Source organism: Rattus rattus, chromosome 2, assembly GCF_011064425.1.
Source record: "Rattus rattus isolate New Zealand chromosome 2, Rrattus_CSIRO_v1, whole genome shotgun sequence".
NCBI lineage: Eukaryota > Metazoa > Chordata > Mammalia > Rodentia > Muridae > Rattus > Rattus rattus.
Genome location: NC_046155.1, coordinates 12,398,424 through 12,416,661, shown reverse-complemented (window position 1 = coordinate 12,416,661; position 18,238 = coordinate 12,398,424). Strand labels below are relative to the sequence as shown.

General features: G+C 38.6%; 1 protein-coding gene across 1 annotated transcript; it reads right to left on the bottom strand.

Annotated features, from left to right (window-relative positions):
• Positions 1-7,055: 7,055 nt before the first annotated feature.
• Positions 7,056-8,122, bottom strand: LOC116893681 (olfactory receptor 1440). Its single transcript, XM_032895398.1, has one exon. The coding sequence runs from the start codon at positions 8,120-8,122 to the stop codon at positions 7,160-7,162; it is 963 nt and encodes a 320-aa protein (XP_032751289.1). The 3' UTR covers positions 7,056-7,159.
• Between the last annotated feature and the right edge of the window lie 10,116 nt (positions 8,123-18,238).

Here is an 18,238-nt window from a genome sequence, read left to right as displayed (position 1 = left end):
TAGGTAGAACTTTGTGATCTGAGTTAGAGCTGGTCTCCTTGCAGGCAGGCAGTGTTGTGTCTGGTTAAAGAAGGCCTCCTGTGTCCCTGGTTACTGTGGACCTCCTGTGGCCTTGGTTATTGTGGACCCTGTGGGAGGCTTGCAGGCTGTAGCATTTGGGAGGATATCAGCTGGTCTGCTGATCTGGCCTAGGTGGGGAAGTGGACTGGAAGGAAGGTGGAGATGGGGTGGGAGCTGGGGGTAGGTCCTGCATCAGTTGGGCTGTGCGGATATCCCAGTTGGCATGGGTATTTGGGCAAAATTTTCATCTATGTCCTTGGTCACTGTTTACTGTATACTTTAAACTGCCTTGTTCTCTTTAGTGGTAATTTATTGACTGGACCTTTCATCCAATTAAATATCTGTTCATTACTCCCAAGATATAAATACAACCTATTGAGGATAAGTTATTGTGCCAGTCACTGTTGTAGTTTGTAGGCTTTACAGTTGGCTAGGATATTGATTGTTGTTCTCCCTTGACAACTTGCATTACACCTTCAGATACTATAAGAGCTAGTTCTGGAGAAGAGGCCTTTTGTCCATCTCAATTCAGTTTCTCTAAGTCCTAAATCTGAAGTACGTGTTGTCTTCAGCAATAGGGTCTTACTTTCAAATTCTGAGAAGAAAACAAGGACAACAGAAATAAATTATACTGCTTTTGGGAGTCTTCTGAACTTCCCTAATCAATAACTCCAAGAGGGGTTTTCTATGTCCAGCACTGGAGGTGTTGCTAGATAGTCTATGGCTCTCAAAATTAACATCAATAGTGGTATAACTTCATTTAAAACACATGTAGTTTAAATCAATATAAAATTATGTTTCCATAAAGCTTGTATCAAACATCCTTGGTCTTATTTATCCCTCTTTCTCCCCCTGTATCATTCTTTCCTTCTGGTAGTTAAAGTCTTGCAATTCTGCTGTTTGTATGACCAAGTTTCTACCTTGAAATCCCTGGTTACAGGCATTTGGCTCAGCATATTGTATTTCTTTTTGCTATGAGCCATTTCTTCTTCTTTTTTTTTAACACAATCTGTAGAATGCCTGGGCTTTATAGGAAGTTGATATTTCAGATCAATTGAGTCATGTCCTGACTTGGTGTGAAACACACCATTCAGGCTATCTGTGCAATATATTCTGCCAAGTAATATACAGTTCTGTCATGGCTCCCCCACTTCCATTCAATAAAATCCAGTTTGCCACTTGTTTACTCCCCTGCTTTCCAATTCTTCTTCATCTATGTCTAGCTTATGCCACATTTTCACAAAGTGAGAGGACATATTACAGAGGAATTTTAATCCACCAACATGGCTTCTCTGGCAAGGGATCACATCCAAAGACCTTCTAGGTGTGATCTGGCTTGGATACAGATACATCCTTAGTATACACTTTTAATCCTAAACAATGAAAACAAAGCTAGTTTGTAGAAGGAAGCAGCCATTTTTTTTATTAACTTGAGTATTTCTTATTTACATTTCGAATGTTATTCCCTTTCCCAGTTTCCAGGCAAACATCCCCCTAATCCCTCCCCCTCCCCTTCTTTATGGGTGTTCCCCTCCCCATCCTCCCCCATTGCTGCCCTCCCCCCAACAATCACATTCACTGGGGGTTCAGTCTTAGAAGGACCAAGGGCTTCCCCTTCCACTGGTGCTCTTACTAGGATATTCATTGCTACCTATGAGGTCAGAGTCCAGGGTCAGTCCATGTATAGTCTTTAGGTAGTGGCTTAGTCCCTGGAAACTCTGGTTGCTTAGCATTGTTGTTCATAAGGGGTCTCGAGCCCCTTCAAGCTCTTCCAGTTCTTTCTCTGATTCCTTCAACGGGGGTTCTGTTCTCAGTTCAGTGGTTTGCTGTTGGCATTCGCCTCTGTATTTGCTGTATTCTGGCTGTGTCTCTCAGGAGAGATCTACATCCAGCTCCTGTCGGCCTGCACTTCTTTGCTTCATCCATCTTGTCTAATTGGGTGGGAAGCAGCCATTTTTTAATGTGACATCTAAATGAGGGACTGTCAAAATGATGAATCAGAGAAAGATAAAAGAATGAGTCAGAGATAGGATACACCCAACTCTCAGAAGAACAGGCAGGAAAGACAGGTGACTTAAGAACAGGTCAGAGTGAGTCAGGAATGGAGGGCAGTTCAGTGAGTGCAGTTCTGAAGAGTTCAGTTAAATGCAGTTGAATTTAGTTGAGTTTGTGTAATTCTGTTCAGTTCATGCAGTCAGTGCAGTTCATTTTGTGAAATAAGGCAGTTTCTCTAAGCAGAGCAATTCAATAAGAAGCTGAGGGAAGCCAGTTTAAATCAGTCAGCTTGGATTGGAATTCTGAGTTGGAACAACCAGCCAGAGTTAAGAAAGAACTAGAAAGGATGAGCTTATTCAGCAGGAAGTCTCTGAGATGAGTGGGAGAAAAGGCAAAAGTGAGAGATACAGCCAGCTGACATAGAGGTGAACAAATTACATTTGGTGAATAAAAGTTACTATTATAACATATAATACATATAAAATGACTTTATTTCAATTCCAGTACTTCTGTAATTCTAGGTATGAGGGATATGAATATACACACATACTACCAGGTGCAGGAATCATTTATTCTCTTAACTATATTTTCATTTCCTCTTTATTTTAAACGCTAATGTTAATTATTATTAATTATGATTATCAGTGTGGTGTGTGTGTGTGTGTGTGTGTGTGTGTGTGTGTGTGTGCTGTGCATGGGTGAGTGCAAGTATTTTGCACAGTCCAGAAGAAGGCAATGGATCTTCTGAAGCTAGAGTTACAGGCAGTCATGAGTTGCCTATGTGGGTGCTTAGAACTGAACTCAGGCCCTCTGCAAGAGTAGTGGCCACTCTTAACCACTGAGCTATCTCTTTAGCCCATGAATACTTGTAGGCTTAAAGTTTATGTCTTCTTGGCCTTTACACATTTTGAGATTTGTATAGTATAATTTCCTTTAGAAGATTATTTGAGAGAAATAATTTTATTCTGGGCTTAGATGGTCTGTGAGGAATCTTAAGTAACAAATTCAGTTCTCAGCACCCTTGTCAGGCTGCTCACAACTGACTGTAACTCCAGCTTCAGAGGATCCAACGACCTCTTCTGCTCTTTGCAGACACATACACACAGGTGGCATCACACATACAAACACATAAATAAATATAAAAATAAAAATATGCTTTTAAAAATAATGTTAAGGCAAGATTTAACATTTTTTTAGTGGTGTGTATTTCAAGGTGCTTGCCACCCTATCAAATAGTATTAGGGTACCTTGTGTGAAGGTGTGTCTTTGTATATTCAATTGTTAATTCTGTATAGCAGAAAGCTAAATGCTGGCAGGGGCTTAGTACTGTTCTTTATCATATTCTGTAAATATTTGCTCTTCCTCACCTGCCTAAGGCAATCTAGGATTGTATCTAATTGGCTGTAATAGAGATCTTAATGGCCAGGAAGTGGAAGGCAGAACTTCTGAGCAGAGAGAGGGAGACTGGGAAAAAGGCAGAAGTGGGAGACTCAGCCAGCTATCATGGAGGTGAACGGAGCAGAGGAGAGAGGTATTTTTTAGAGTTAAATAGATTCCTCCCATGTGTGAAAGCTATCTTCAGAGCTGTGTATGATCTTAAGATTGCTGTTTTACATTATGCAAATTTACATGCATAAAATTTCCATTTTTATTTGCTCAAAATTGTATTTTAAGATATTTTCTGGAAATTACTCCACTCAGTTCCATTTGTTACTTTATAGAAGTTATGGTATATGATCTTTGCCTGGGAAAGATGAAGAAATAATTTTTCATCCCAGGCAGAGCATGCTGAAAGACCAAAGAACCCCATTGAAGTCTAACTTTGTGAACAGATGAGTTCAATAGAGGCTGCCTGTAGGATTGTAGGTGAGAATTATTTATAGGAAGATGGGCAACTATAAGCAGGTATGATACTGAAGAAAATGTGGCTTTCCTGCACAATTCTCTCAATAATGCCAGGTTTTCATTTGTTGTTCTCTAGTCCCAGATACTCATGAGACCCTCAGATAACAAAGTCCAGTGTTCCTCATGGCTCAGATTAGCCAGGCAGTCAGACACTCTTTAATGTTCTCTAAAAGCCTCTTTAATTTTCTGTTTAAAATCTATCCCAATTCAAGTACTTTACAATCAAATAATCTCTGATTACCATGGTTTCCTGTACCAGGCCATCTGTATGCTGTATCATGGATTTCCCATTCTTTTACATTAAAGATTGAACCTGAAGAGTATTTTCAATTATTTCTTCCTCACCCTCTCCCTTTTACCCAGTTCTTCCCATGGGTTGCATGTTTTTCAATCTCAGGAGGGTATATTTATCAGTGATCTAAATTGAATTCCTTTTCTCTTATATCTCCCAGCAAGAACTCATGAACCCAACATCCCAATATCATCTCTCTTTCTTCTGTCAATTCAGAGACTACTGTGGATGATAGCATCTGCATATATTTTCCTCATTGTAATTTTTTCCTGTAAATAGGCAACTTCTTTGTGAGGGCACACACGGTCCAGCCTTGGTTATAAGTATTATTTCCAAGAGCAGGGAAATATAAGTGATGCCACAGTCTACTTACAATCTCAATCCATACATGCCACTTTCAGTAACTATGACGTAACCTCTAGTTCATCAGTCATTTGAGAGGCATCCACATATTCACCCCTCATACTCACATGGGTGATCTCATTCATCAAGAAGTCTTGCCACTTCATACCACATATAGAAAGATAGATACTCTTGGGTTTCCTCCTGTGGACATTCCACTTTCAAATAAGTTGGTCTTAGTTACATATCATCTCATTCACAACATTAATGAATGTACTGCAGTAAGGATGCGTACCATTCTATGCCACATGGGGAAGGGTGTTCCTCCTGTTTTGTCATGCATGTTTGAGCACCAAGGATTATGTGAACGTTTTCTGGGATACATGAACAAATGTCCACTTACCCAGTGTGTAGCCATTTCACAGATGATTGAAACATTGCATTCTACAGGAAAGTTCATTTAGTACAGTAAGGAAACAATTCAAAACAACTTTTGGAAGTCCCTGAAGCCAACTAGATTCACTAAGTCTGTCTCTTTCCAAGAGTGCATGAGCAGTGAAGATGGCTAAAAGTCACTATCAGACAAGCCTAGTTTTCTGGAAAAAGCTGAGATTCCTGAAAGTCCCAGACCAACTGAGTCATCTGGAAAGGATGCCTTCCAACATGATGAGCTGCCTGCAGGCTCAGGTTCTCAGATTTTGTGGATTGTAACCCATGCTGGGAGTGGGTGTTGGTGATACAACTCGCCTTGAGTCATTTCTGTTTCTGTAAGTAGTTCATCACCCACATTCCTGTAAGTGACCCCAGTGACCTCATTGGTTCATCAAGTTGGACCGTGGTATCTATATATCAGTCCTTCATTAATTTCTTATTATAGATGAATACACATTTGTTCAGGTCTTCCTAGTAATGGTTTCATACAGTGTCATTCTAGATAGGGGAGCAATGACAGAAAAAGATATGATCCCATCCATGTGTAGTGTAGCATCATTAAAATCATTTTGCTCATTCACTTACAGGCTATTTATGTATGGTTCTGAAAATAAGTTCCTAAAACACTAGTTCTAGAACAAACACCTTATTATATAATTTTTTTTCTTTGGCAGATAATTTAGATCAAAGTTTAGAATGACATTTTCCTCCACATTCATGTCTTCATCAATTGGAACTTGCCTAAGCACCTTGTCTTAGTTAGGATTTCTATTGTGATTAAAACACCATCACCAAAAGTGACTTGGAGAGAAAAGTGTTTATTCAACTTAGATCTTGTAGTCAGGCACGATGGGAAGTTGTAGCTGGTTTTTGCTACTTTGTGGGTTCTTTTTCTTACCCTTTATCCTCCTGGTTTAACACCCTAACACTAGATAGGAGAGAAAGAAGGATAGGGGTGGGTGGGATCCCTGAATCTATTTTCTTTCTCAACCGTTCTTCCCAGTTTCCAGCCCAGTCCCTTCAAGTGTATCTGCCAACTAACAAATGTTTCTCCCAACCCCAAAGTCTGTTTAAATAGTCCTTTCTCCCAGTTATCCCAACACAAACAACTCCTCACTATAGCAACTGTGCTAGTCTATCTGTTCAGTTTAGCCTTTCCTCCCTCAACTGTCTCCTAACAGTATCTTTTTCACCAACTGCCTTCTGTTTTTGCTCTGCTAGCCCTACCTCATGGCCCTACCAACATCAGCTGGCTTTTATTATGTCCTATCCTATTTCCAGAAATCCAAGAGGCAACCAACACTCATGGTCATAGAGCCAAGCAGTTCTAACAACTAAAAATTCTTAAAGTTGACTATAACTGGGGATCCTTTGAAGGGTCAGGCCAACAAAATAAATCATACTACCGAAAGTCAGAAAAAGAACTCAAGGTAGGAACATGGAACAGGAACTGAAGCAGAGACCACAACAGAAACTCTGCTTACTGTCTTGCTTCACGCAACTCTGTCTACATTTTTCATAGCACCCAGGGCCACAAGCCTAGAGTTTGCAAAGCTCAAAGTGAGTTGAGCCCTCCCATATCAAGAATTAATTAAGAAAATGTCCTGCAAGTTTCCTACAGGCCATCTGATAGATTCATTTTCTTAAATCCAGTTCTTTTCTTTGGATCACTTTAGCTTGTGTCAAGATGTTTTGTGATTTTTGTTGTTGTTGTTGTTGTTGTTGTTGTTTTTGTTTTGTTTTATTTTTAAAATCAAGCAGGACACATCTCAAGAGTCTGAAGTCTCAGACCATTAACATCGTCATTACACTGCTTGAGATATGGTGATTGAGAAGGAGCCTTGTGTTTGGTCCTGTATTCTTTGGCTTACGTATTTGAAGTTCTGAAAGAAAGAATAAGGGTTGAAAACTTAAGAACAAAAGATTGCTACTCTATAGAAAATGGAAACTTCTCTGTGGTGCCACGCTGGCACAGGAGAGGAACCAACTTTAAGACTAAAAGAAGACAAGACACAGGATTCAAATACTATAAACCAGCCTTGGAATTTGATGGGGTAGCCCATTTTTTATTCCACCACAGATTCAGAGTGTTTGAATCTCATTAAATGCCCTGCAGAATATAGGGACTTCCAGTCAACAGATCTTTAACTGGCAGTGGCAATGAGAAAAGCACTTCTTTTTGCATCTCTGAAGAGCATCTTTGATTTCCTTGTTCCTGAGACTGTAAATCAGAGGATTCAACATGGGAATCACCACTGTATAGAACACAGAAGCCATCTTGTCATAACCCTGAGAACTGTCAGAGTTGGGGCGCATATAGACAAACAATCCTGATCCAAAAAAGAGGGTGACTGCTGTCAGATGAGAGGCACAGGTATTGAATGCCTTGGACCTACCTTCTACTGAACTAATATTCAGGATTGTGCTGATGATATAACCATAGGATATCAGAATAACCAAGACAGATGCCACCCCAAAAATCACTGCTATTACAAATTTCAGGACTTGCAAGGGAAAGGTTTCAGAGCAGGAGAGGACTAATAGCTGAGGCAGGTCACAAAAGAAATGGTTTATAATATTTGGCCCACAGAAATGAAGCTGAAGTATAGCACACAGTTGAATTAATGAACCAAAGAGACCAATGGTGTAGGCTCCAACCACCATGTGCACACAGAGCGATGGGGACATAATAGCTGTGTAGAGAAGAGGGTTACAAATAGCAGCATACCGGTCATAAGCCATGGCTGCCAGAAGGCAGCATTCGGCCAGACCCAGGCTTGAGAAGAAGAAATACTGCATGGTGCACCCCACAAAGGAGATAGATTTAAGCTTATGGAAGAATCCTGAGAGCATTTTAGGGGTTGTAGATGAAATGTAACAGAAATCTAAAAACGACAAGTTGCTGAGGAAGAAGTACATAGGTGTGTGTAGGTAAGGGTCAATCCTAATCAAGATAATGAGACCCAAGTTCCATACTACTGTGGAGAGATAACTTCCCAGGAAGACAACAAAGAGAACCAACTTGAGCTTGGGAAAATCTGAGAATCCCACAAGGATGAACTTGGTGATGATGGTGTTATTCCTCCCTCCTGGCATTGTCTCGGAGCAACTTGAACCTGCAGATAGATACTAGGATTAAAAATGACCTTCTTAACATTAGAGAACTTCCTTGGTTTGAAAAATTATCCACAATCAAGCTAGCTTTAACACAATCAAGATATAAAAATTATTCTGAAAATTGTTAGAAAATCCTCTTACTATCACTTCACAATTTGAGTTACAGTCCTACAATTCTTCCCACACATATAAACAGATGTTGCCAAATTCTTGTCTAAATGTTGATACTGATTTTCACTAGTATAAAGATTTCATGACAGTGTTTCATGTTGTTTTATTATCAACATTGCATAGACTTATTTAGGTTCTATTTTTGACAATCTTACAAGTAAGATTTATTTTATTGTTTTAAATTTGTATCTATTGATTGCCATCCTCTTTCTCTACTAGGTTTGTATTATCAGAGTTTCATTAAATAAATAGTCTTAATTCACTCTTCCCAAAACTTGGCAATTATTCTCCAAGTTTATCATTCATTGTCAATACCAAGGGTGATCACAGTTTTAATATATCCATCATATTTCTATTTGTTCACCTCCACTCAATAATTATGGTCCTACCTTTGTGTTACACTGAAAAAATATTTAGTTATATAATTCAATAAGATTCTTCTTTATATTTTCATTTAGTTTTAGTGTAAATATTTGCATTAATCTTTTGGAAAAAGTTTAGCACATTACAAAACTATAAGTCTAATATTACTTTGGGTTTTTTTCTAAATTGATTGGCACTCGTCCACTACAATGAATTAAATTATTTGCCTAACAATTAAAGTCATCTTTATAATAAGACCAATTACACAAACCATATTTTGCTCAATTTTTAATCTTAGTTCATGTGTCACCTGTTCAGACCCAGGACATTTTATAATTATTTATGATAACATTTTACAGGTAAGTCATAGAGCATTTTAATGACTGGCAAGCATCCCTTCATTTTTCAGATATTACTTTGATGGTTCCCATGTCCATGTCTTCAGAAGATTTGTGTAATGAGTGCATCAAAAGAAATAAAATTAGGATTCACTCTGCATTTCATTTTTCACTAGTCTAGGAGAAATGACACATAAAAATTCTTTTATCTCAGTTGGTAACTAAAGAGGTAACACTAACTCCTACTAAATATTCATTACTGCTACACTTGATGAGAGGACCTGAGTCTAGTGACACCTGCTTTCGTTTCCAAGGTCTGGCTCTGCATCACTTTGACACCTCTGGGGGCTTTGGTTTCTCTGTTTTCAAAATGAAATCACTCCAGCTGTTCTCTATATATCAAAGGGTTGTTTCAAGTATGAAAACAATAATTGTGGTAAGAATTCACACAGGAAGAGCTGTGGTCTGGTTCTCTAGCGCAGTAGTGATGCAATTTTAGCAACCAAAGAAGAGGATTAATTAGCAACCTGCAAAAAGGAAATTACAGTGACCCATGCCACTCATCGGTGTACATAATAAGGACATACCAAGGTCTAGGCTATATTCCTGCTGTAAAATTGACTTATGGGATGCCTATGTTTAAAATCTCTTCTGTAAAGACAGAAATGGCTCAAGAGAATTATTAAAGAATTTTCTTTAAGAAATTAGTTAAGGACTTATAGGAAATATTAATTACTTTGGCATTTCTGTGGTATGTTTTCTCAAGTCTATTCTCAGGACACATTATGTTCTGGAGACCCTGAAAATTGAATATTGTTTTTAAATTACTAAGAAATGCATTCAGTGAAGATTTTTCTAGCTTTCATCTGTTTAAGTGAACAGATCTTTTAATGAACCCATAAACACAATTTTAATGAATGTTATATCTCTTCTAGTTCACTGATGAGGAAGAGAAAATGAAATAAAAATATTTAGATGGCAGTGTTGCTGGTAATACTACTTTGGTAATAGAGAAAGACTCCTTAATTAGAAAAAAACCCCACTAATTCCTGCAACTACCTTCCCTTAGTTTCCTATTGTCCATTCATGATGAAATCTACATTCTGGAATGCCATAATAAATGTGTTTCCATCACTCTACTGCAAGTGAGTGAGATGGATCAAATGGCCCAGTAGCACAATAGCGATTTAACCACATGCAGTGTCAGAGAAATGACATCAATTGCGATATAAACAGAGCACACTGAGGCTAGGCTTAGGGAACTGGAGATGGCTCAGCAGTTAGGAGAGCTTGATGCCCTTGTAGAGGATCCAGCTTTGGTTCCTAACCCACAGCAGGTGGCCCCCAACTGCTGTGACAACAGCTCCATGACATATGACATCCTCTTCTGTCCTCTGTGTATACCTGCATAAACATGCATATAAACTCACAGACACACGCACATAAATAAAAAATAACAATGCATTTTTTCTTCTTAAAATGATCAGACTTAACTTTCTAAGTTTTCTTTTACTGTGGAAATTCATTGCAAACAAAATATTATCAGAGTCAATAAAAATAAAAAATTGCATACTGTAATTTTTAGGAGTTTAAAAAAAGGTATACAGCCAGTTAATAGATAAATAGCATTCATATACTTCTGAAGAAGAAATAAGCAACAGTAATAAATTATTCATAGGATGACACCCCAAGGGGTCAGTCCAAGGGACTAAGGGACCTAACAGTGAAGGGACAAAGAGTCAGGTTTTTTTTGTTTGTTTGCAATCTTTTTCTCTTAATATAATAAAATGTCATAATCTTCTAAATAAAATATTTTATCTTACGAATTAAAGAGTTAATTTTGTTTCTCTTCAATATTAAAGCCCAAATTCAATCTTGATGTAGGAATCCCAGAAATATTTTCCTGCTGTGCACATAATAAAGTGTTTCTTGAAATCTAACACCTGCAAAGTACCAAATAAGACTACCGTTTGGTAAATATCAGAAGGAAGATTAAAGAAGCTCTTCAAATGGCTCCAGGAACAATCCATTGTTACTTTTTAATATGGTTTGAGGAAGGAAGGTGAAGTAAATAGATAATTTAATATGAATAAGGAAAGGTCCAACGTATGGACTAAAGCTTATTTTCTCATTCACTTTGGAAGTCTTTTTTTATTATGAATTTAGAGCTCCTTCTAAATTCACTGCACATGGATCATTTTCTAATGTACTGAAAATCTCACTACTCATATTTAAATTTTATGAGCTATATTATTATACATTAGGCTACTGAAATCATTTCAGGTAAGAAAATTTTAAAACCTATTTCAAGCCTGCTGGGGGTAGTACACACCTTTCATTATAGCACTTTGGGGGCAGAGGTAGGTAGATCAGCTCAAGGGCACCCTGGTCTTCAGAATGAGTTACAGGACAACCAGTACTATATGGAGAAACCCTGTCTTGAAAAACAAAACAAAACAAAAAAAGAAATCAATTAATATAACAAATATATATTTTCTATACTGCTCTGTTAAAACAATGACTCAAATGTATTTGCTTAAAACATCAATGAGAGGTTAATGAGCTGGGCAGGCAGTAAAGTCACCTGATGCCAAGCCTCAGGACCTGAATTTGATGCCCAGAACCCACATTGTGGGAAGAGAGAGCTGACTCCTGCAAGTTATCCTCTGATCTTCACACATGCTCTGAGGCACATTCATTCATGCATATATGTGTGCACGCACAATAAATAAATGAGTTTTACTTTCTCATGGTTCTCCTGGCTGGCTGGATAACTCACAAGCCAGCTGCATTCACCTCTTCTCATGGCCATAGTCTACTGAGTTGACTACAGTTTGTCAGATGGAACTGGGTACACTTGATAGAATATCACTCACGTTTTGGAACTCACACTGCCATGACTGGGATAGCTGAGATTTCCCTCCATGTAGCCTTTCTGTCTAAGTTCTTCTAGGCATAAGCTGAGACTCCCAAAGAGCAAGACCCAATATTGTGTGCGCATGAAACTATTGACTGTTCAATACTTTCTGATGTCTCATTGGCAGAATTAATTTGAATGGGTGATGAAAGTATCCGTAAGGAAGGCGATCCTCCAAAGACATGCCAGGGGATATGATTCTCTGATGTCCACTAATGCATTTCTGTAGCACAGGGAGGTAGAGCCCAAACTAAGTGAGCTCTGGGTCAACTTGAGACATTCACCAAAAAGTTAAACCTAGATCATCCCCAAGGAATGATAGCCAAGGTTATCCTGTGTCCTTCACACACAGGAAAATCTGCTTGCACATATAGTCACACACACACACACACACACACACACACACACACACACACACACACGCACACGCACATGCACATGCACACATTTAATGTGAAGCTGTTTAACAAAACACTCAAGAAAAATAGTCTATTTGGGAAGAACAGATCAGGTTAATTATAAATTTGGTACCTAATTTGGACTGATTTTAATTGCCAAATCATTTCATTTTTTATTCATGCTTTATAATGCATTCTGGAGAGCCATGTTGAATGTTTAATTCATTAGTGTACTCACACATAAATGCCGTTGTGCATTGCTGAGCTATGTACAACTTCTGTAAAGTGTGCCATTCAGTAGTTTCATAATGGTGTGAAAATTATAGTGTATTTATACAGACCGCACAGCTAAACTCTATCCTCTTTGGGGCCATACAACTAAAACAGCACAAGATTAAGTCAAGCCCTAAAGAAGACAATGCAATGTTGGTGAGTTCAAGATGTATGAAGCTGCTACTCGGGTGAGACATACTGTTCACCATAAACTGCTCTACATAAGTAGAAGAGTAAATGCTAAAATAAAAAGACACAGCATAGCACATAGCATAGCACACAGCACAACACAATACATAAACCAGCAGCATAACTATTTATTACTATGTACTCGATACTCCACATCAGCATTGACTACTCAGTAGTAGTTTACTGCAGCATCACCACAGACATGGGTAATGTAATATGCCTACTTAACAGTGTTCCAATGACTCAGGGCACTAAACCATAGGATTTCTTAAACTTCATTATAATATTATGAGACCACCCTTGTACATTCAGTTAGCTATTTGCTGACCATCCTTTTATGTGGTGGTTAACTTTAAGTATGTTCCTCTAAATTTATGTATATGTCCTATATGTAATTATTTAAAGTATATCTGTTTCTTGGATTTCTTTTTACAACTTATATATAAAAGTTTTCTCAATTCAACATTTTGTCTTAAAGTGGAGATAAATGTCATGAAAGTGCAATCCCTCTCATCGATTCTTCTTTCCATCCTAGAGTTAGAGATAGGAGGGGATTGCCTGGAACAAAGGAAGACAAGCATCTGGCATCAGTGGCCGCTCGCTTGTTCACAGTGTTAGGTTTTCTAAGAGTGATAATTGCTTAGGGAGCAATCGTCAGAGACAAATTAAGGCTAAAAAGGATATTCCCCACCCCCAAGAATAAAAGGTACAGGACTTTTAAGATGTAATAACTAAGAGAATGTGGGGGTGGGGGGAGTAGGGAGAGAGGACAGTGTCTCACTGTGTAGCCCTGGTTGGATTTGAACTCACAGAGCTCTCCCTTCTTTAGACTCCACCAAGCCTGGTATGGAAGACATATCTTACATCACCTGTTTCCTCTCACAGGCAACACACTCTGGGCTCTATGATGTTGGAAGCATACAGAACTATAGTCCTGGTGGTGAATAATAAGAAATGATCTTATATGGGAAAAATAACATAGGTAATTAAAATGTCAAGCATTCTCTTATTTTCTTTTTACTTGCGCATGCTAGGCAAATGCTTAACAGTGAAATCCATGTCGAAGATTTTTGGTTTTACTTTTTATATTGATGGAGGATCTCACTAAGTTGACCAGGTTGGCCTTCAACTTGATATCCTCCTTTTTCAGTCTCCTGCATATCTGAGATCATAGGTTTATGTCAATGGGATTAAATCCAATATTCTTTCTGTTAACACTAGATTTAGCAAATAAAAATTCCAAATAGTATACTGATTGGATTAAATTAATTAATTCTTAATCAGTGAAGCTCTTAATTAACACAGCTTTTTAAAATAATACTGAAGAAAGGGAAGAGGGTGATAGTAACAGACATTATACCAAGATTTGAAAAAAAATTTCCTAATTCCACATTTACTTAACTAACTACGTATTTTGCTTCTCTAGTGAAAGGATACATCATTCCCAGTAGAAAATATCCAACCTCTGAGCAGATCTCAGTCAGGGGAGCAGCAGTTTAGAAAAAATAGGTAGGTATTGGCAGGCAAGGAGGCTATGAAAAATTTATGATCCTAAAACAGGGTAAAGCCATGAGCACTAATAGCACTGGGCTGCCCAGGCTAACCTATGCTGTCCCTACTCCTGTTGACTACAGCTCTCACTCAGATGTTTCTGAGGAAGGTGAGCGATTGGTGGCTACTTGCTCTACAGCAATGTGGGAAACATAACAGCACTCGGTTCTCACCTCCTGATCTGGACTCTGCTCTAGATCCTGGTGAAGGTCATCACACACCTTCCCTCTTCTGAAGGAGCATTCCTACAGGAGGCTGTCTACTCCAAACTCTGCTCTGTCCAGCAAGCTTCTGCCCATCCATCTGTGATAAGAGAATTGCTTCCACTTGAGGTTCACTTAAGTACCTCCTTAGACACACTGTGTAAAAACAATACCACTAATTAACAGTCAAGTAATTGTTATCCAGTGTAATGGTAATGGGAAAAGTGAGTTTTCCCCCTGGTGATTTTGCTACATATGGTTTCTTCATTCAGAAAAATGTTTTTAGTACAAAAGGTCACTAGAATAAGGATGTACCCCATATATCTTCTCCAAACTGGACTTTTAGCTTTTCTGTTGCTTATGGGATGCATTGTGTATATTTCATTCAGAATGTTATCAAGCATACTTAAATCATTCACAGGTATCATTATAAATATTAGTGTCCATGACTTATAATATTCTACCCTCAATTCACTTCAGTTAGATCATTTTTTCTACTGGACTAAGCTAATCCTGGACTGAATGTACAGATATTATTCCAAATCTGAGTTTCTACATTTTTATTTCTACTTAACTTTAAAGTTTCAAAATACTAACAAATTTTTATTTTTCAACTGAATTTTATTATTTTAATATTTTTCATTCACTTTAAGCATGAGTGTTTGCTGTTTAATGAGTCGGGCAGTTACTTATCTATTTTTCTTGGCTTTCCATTTTTTAATTAATCTATTCTTTATGATATAAAGAGTTTATTTTTATATACTTTGTTATTTATTCTAAAACACAATGCTGTTTTTATTTTTTTTTATATTTTTTGGAGCTGAGGACCGAACCCAGGGCCTTGCACTTGCTAGGCGAGTGCTCTACCACTGAGCTAAATCCCCAACCCCTGTTTTTAATTTTACACAGTTCTATGAACACCATTTTCCTGTAAGTTCTAGACGAGGAAGCTGAGACATTGGGTGTCTAAATTATTACCTACATTCTCATAGCTGTTAAACAACAGTGGTTAGATCCAGAAAACTCTGATATTCTTTTTGTTAACACTAGATTCAGCAAATAAAAATTCCAAAATAGAACACTGGTTTCATTAAATTAATTAATTCTTGGCCAGTGAAGCTCTTGATTAGCAAAGATTTTTTGTAACTGTAACTTGTAACTTTGTAATTTGTAACAACTACTTTCTCATAGATTATATATGAGAATCACCAGCCAATTTGGATTTAATGTGGTCTGTTTCTACTTTGCATGTGATAGGCAGGATTTAAGACTGTTGTGTAGGTTGCATAAATTTTAAATTTTGCCTTTATTCATACTGTACTAAAATTACTTCTTGGGGTTGGGGGATTTGGCTCAGTGGTACAGCTCTGATATTCTTGCCTAGGAAGCCAAAATAAACACTGGCCCTGTGGTTTAGGGGCATAGTCCCCAGCTCCTCAAAAAAAGAAAAAAAAAAAAAAAAAAAAAGAGTTGGCTAAAATTACTTCTTTCTACATTATATCTCTACTAACCTATCAGATTCCTGAGAAGAGTAGCTACATAGTATCTATCTATCTATCTATCTATCTATCTATCTATCTATCTATCGTGATGGTTTGTATATGCTCAGCTCAGGGAGTGGCACTATTAGAAGGTGTGTCCCTGTTGGAATAGGTGTGGTCTTGCTGGAGTAGGTGTGTCCCTGTGAATGTGGGCTTTAAGAACCTCATCATATCTGCCTGGAAGTCACTATTCTCCTAGCAGCCTTCAAATAAAGATGTAGAACTCTCAGCCTCTCTTGCACCATGTCCCTGCCTTAATGAAATGGACTGAACCTCTGAACCTGTAAGCCAGCCCCAATTAAATGTTGTCCTTATAAGAGTTGCCTTGGTAAACAGAACTCAAGTTCAAGGCTAGCCTGGGACAGAGAAAGTTCTAAGTGAAGAAAAACTTAAGTCCAGGTGTGGTGGTACAAACCTTTAATCCCAGCAATGATGATAAAGTTGAAGAAGGGGAGGAGGGCATGTTCCGAACCCCAGCAAGCAGTAGAACTCAGCAACTTTGCCTGTGTGGATCTGACTTTAGAGACAAGAATAGAAGAGCCTACTGGGACAATTGACGATAGTGAGCTGAAGATAAGAAATTAATGGTGGTAAGAAGAGACCAGTATCAGTGAGGTGAAATCTTCTGGGAAGTATTTTCTGAGAGCACAAAGAAACTGTGTTCCAGAGATAGCCAAGGTTGAACCTCATGCTGCAGCCATACTTGGTGATGTGTAAGAGTCACTCAGGTGGTACTGGTTTTTAAGGCATGAAGGGGTCATAAAGAACAGCTGAGGCTTGGCACTGTGAGAGGCCATGGAAGGTCATCAATGAAGGTACAGCCTCAGTTGCAGTTGACAGCCCAGGACTGAAGGGCTCATGCAAAAGATGTGAGGCTTGGCACTATGAAGAGAACCTATGAAAGGCTACTGGTAAAGCCTAGTTTCAATGGAAGACCCCAGTTTATTGGAGACACCAGTTCCATAGGATGATCACCAAGAACAGCAGCAGCAATGGACTGGATCAACCTGAGTTTAGAGTGCTACAGAGGGCAGAGCTGGGGAAGTGATGCCAGCCCTTTGGAGAAGCCCAAAAGATCATGTGTGGAGCCCAGACATTTAAACACGAAGTTGTAACACTGAAGTTGCCTTGGAAACCCCAAAATGTACAAGATGCGAGAGCCATGGGCTATCTTCTGAGGAAAGCTGCTAACAGAAAGTGAAACCAGCCCAGGAGAAAGAAGTTTGTTGCATTCAACAAAATTGAACCGAGAATTGGAGATCTGAAGACAGCTTTGACATCAGCCATGAGAGGCAGAGTTTGGAGTCTGCCCAACTGGTTTGCTTGGGGAATTAGAGGTAAGTGCCAACTGGTTTGCTTGGGGAATTAGAGGTAAGTGATTGGATGAATCTCAGAAAAGACATTGTTGAGACTGCTGTAGATTATGGTGACTTTTGAAGTTGGACTAAATGTATTTTGCATTATGCTATGTTAGGTATGGCCCCCCATAGACACTTATGTTTGAACAAGTCTATGGGGGCCAGGGAGTGGAATGTGGTGGTTTGTATACTCTCAGCCCAGGGAGTAGCACTATTCGAATTGCCTTCGTCATGATTTCTTTTCACAGCAGTAGAACCCTAACTAGGACCTATCTCTGGCCCCATTAAAAAGTGCCTACTAAATAGAACTTACTTCTTAAGACAGTGTCTCACGTAGCCCAAGCTGGCCCAGGCTTGATTTGCATTTGAAATTGGACTTCCAGTCTTCCTGCCTCAGTTACCCAAGTGCTGAGATTACAAACATGAATACTTGCTGAGTCCTTTTCGTCTCACACTTGAGCCAAAGAATTTGAACAGACTTGGAATGACCAAGTTTGCAGTAAGTGGATTTAGAATGTCCAGTTGGATCTTTGGATCTCTGTTTGTACCACTCATGGTTATAACACATTGGCATAGTTATGTATGCCCTTTTGCCTCTTATTTTAGTGTAAAAATGAGTGCCTAATAATAATGTATCTCTCTGGGGATTGGAGGGACTGAATAATCACACACAACCATGCCTGGGAGCTCATAAAGGCTCCAGACACATTATGTATCTGTTACCATCGGGCAGATCTGGTGTGTGAGTATTCACTGTCATGGCCATATGGGGAATTTCTAGATGCCTCTTGGT

Coding starts and splice junctions, on each gene's coding strand:
- LOC116893681 (XM_032895398.1), bottom strand. CDS start 8,122: ATGCCAGGAGGGAGGAATAACACCATCATCACCAAGTTCATCCTTGTG.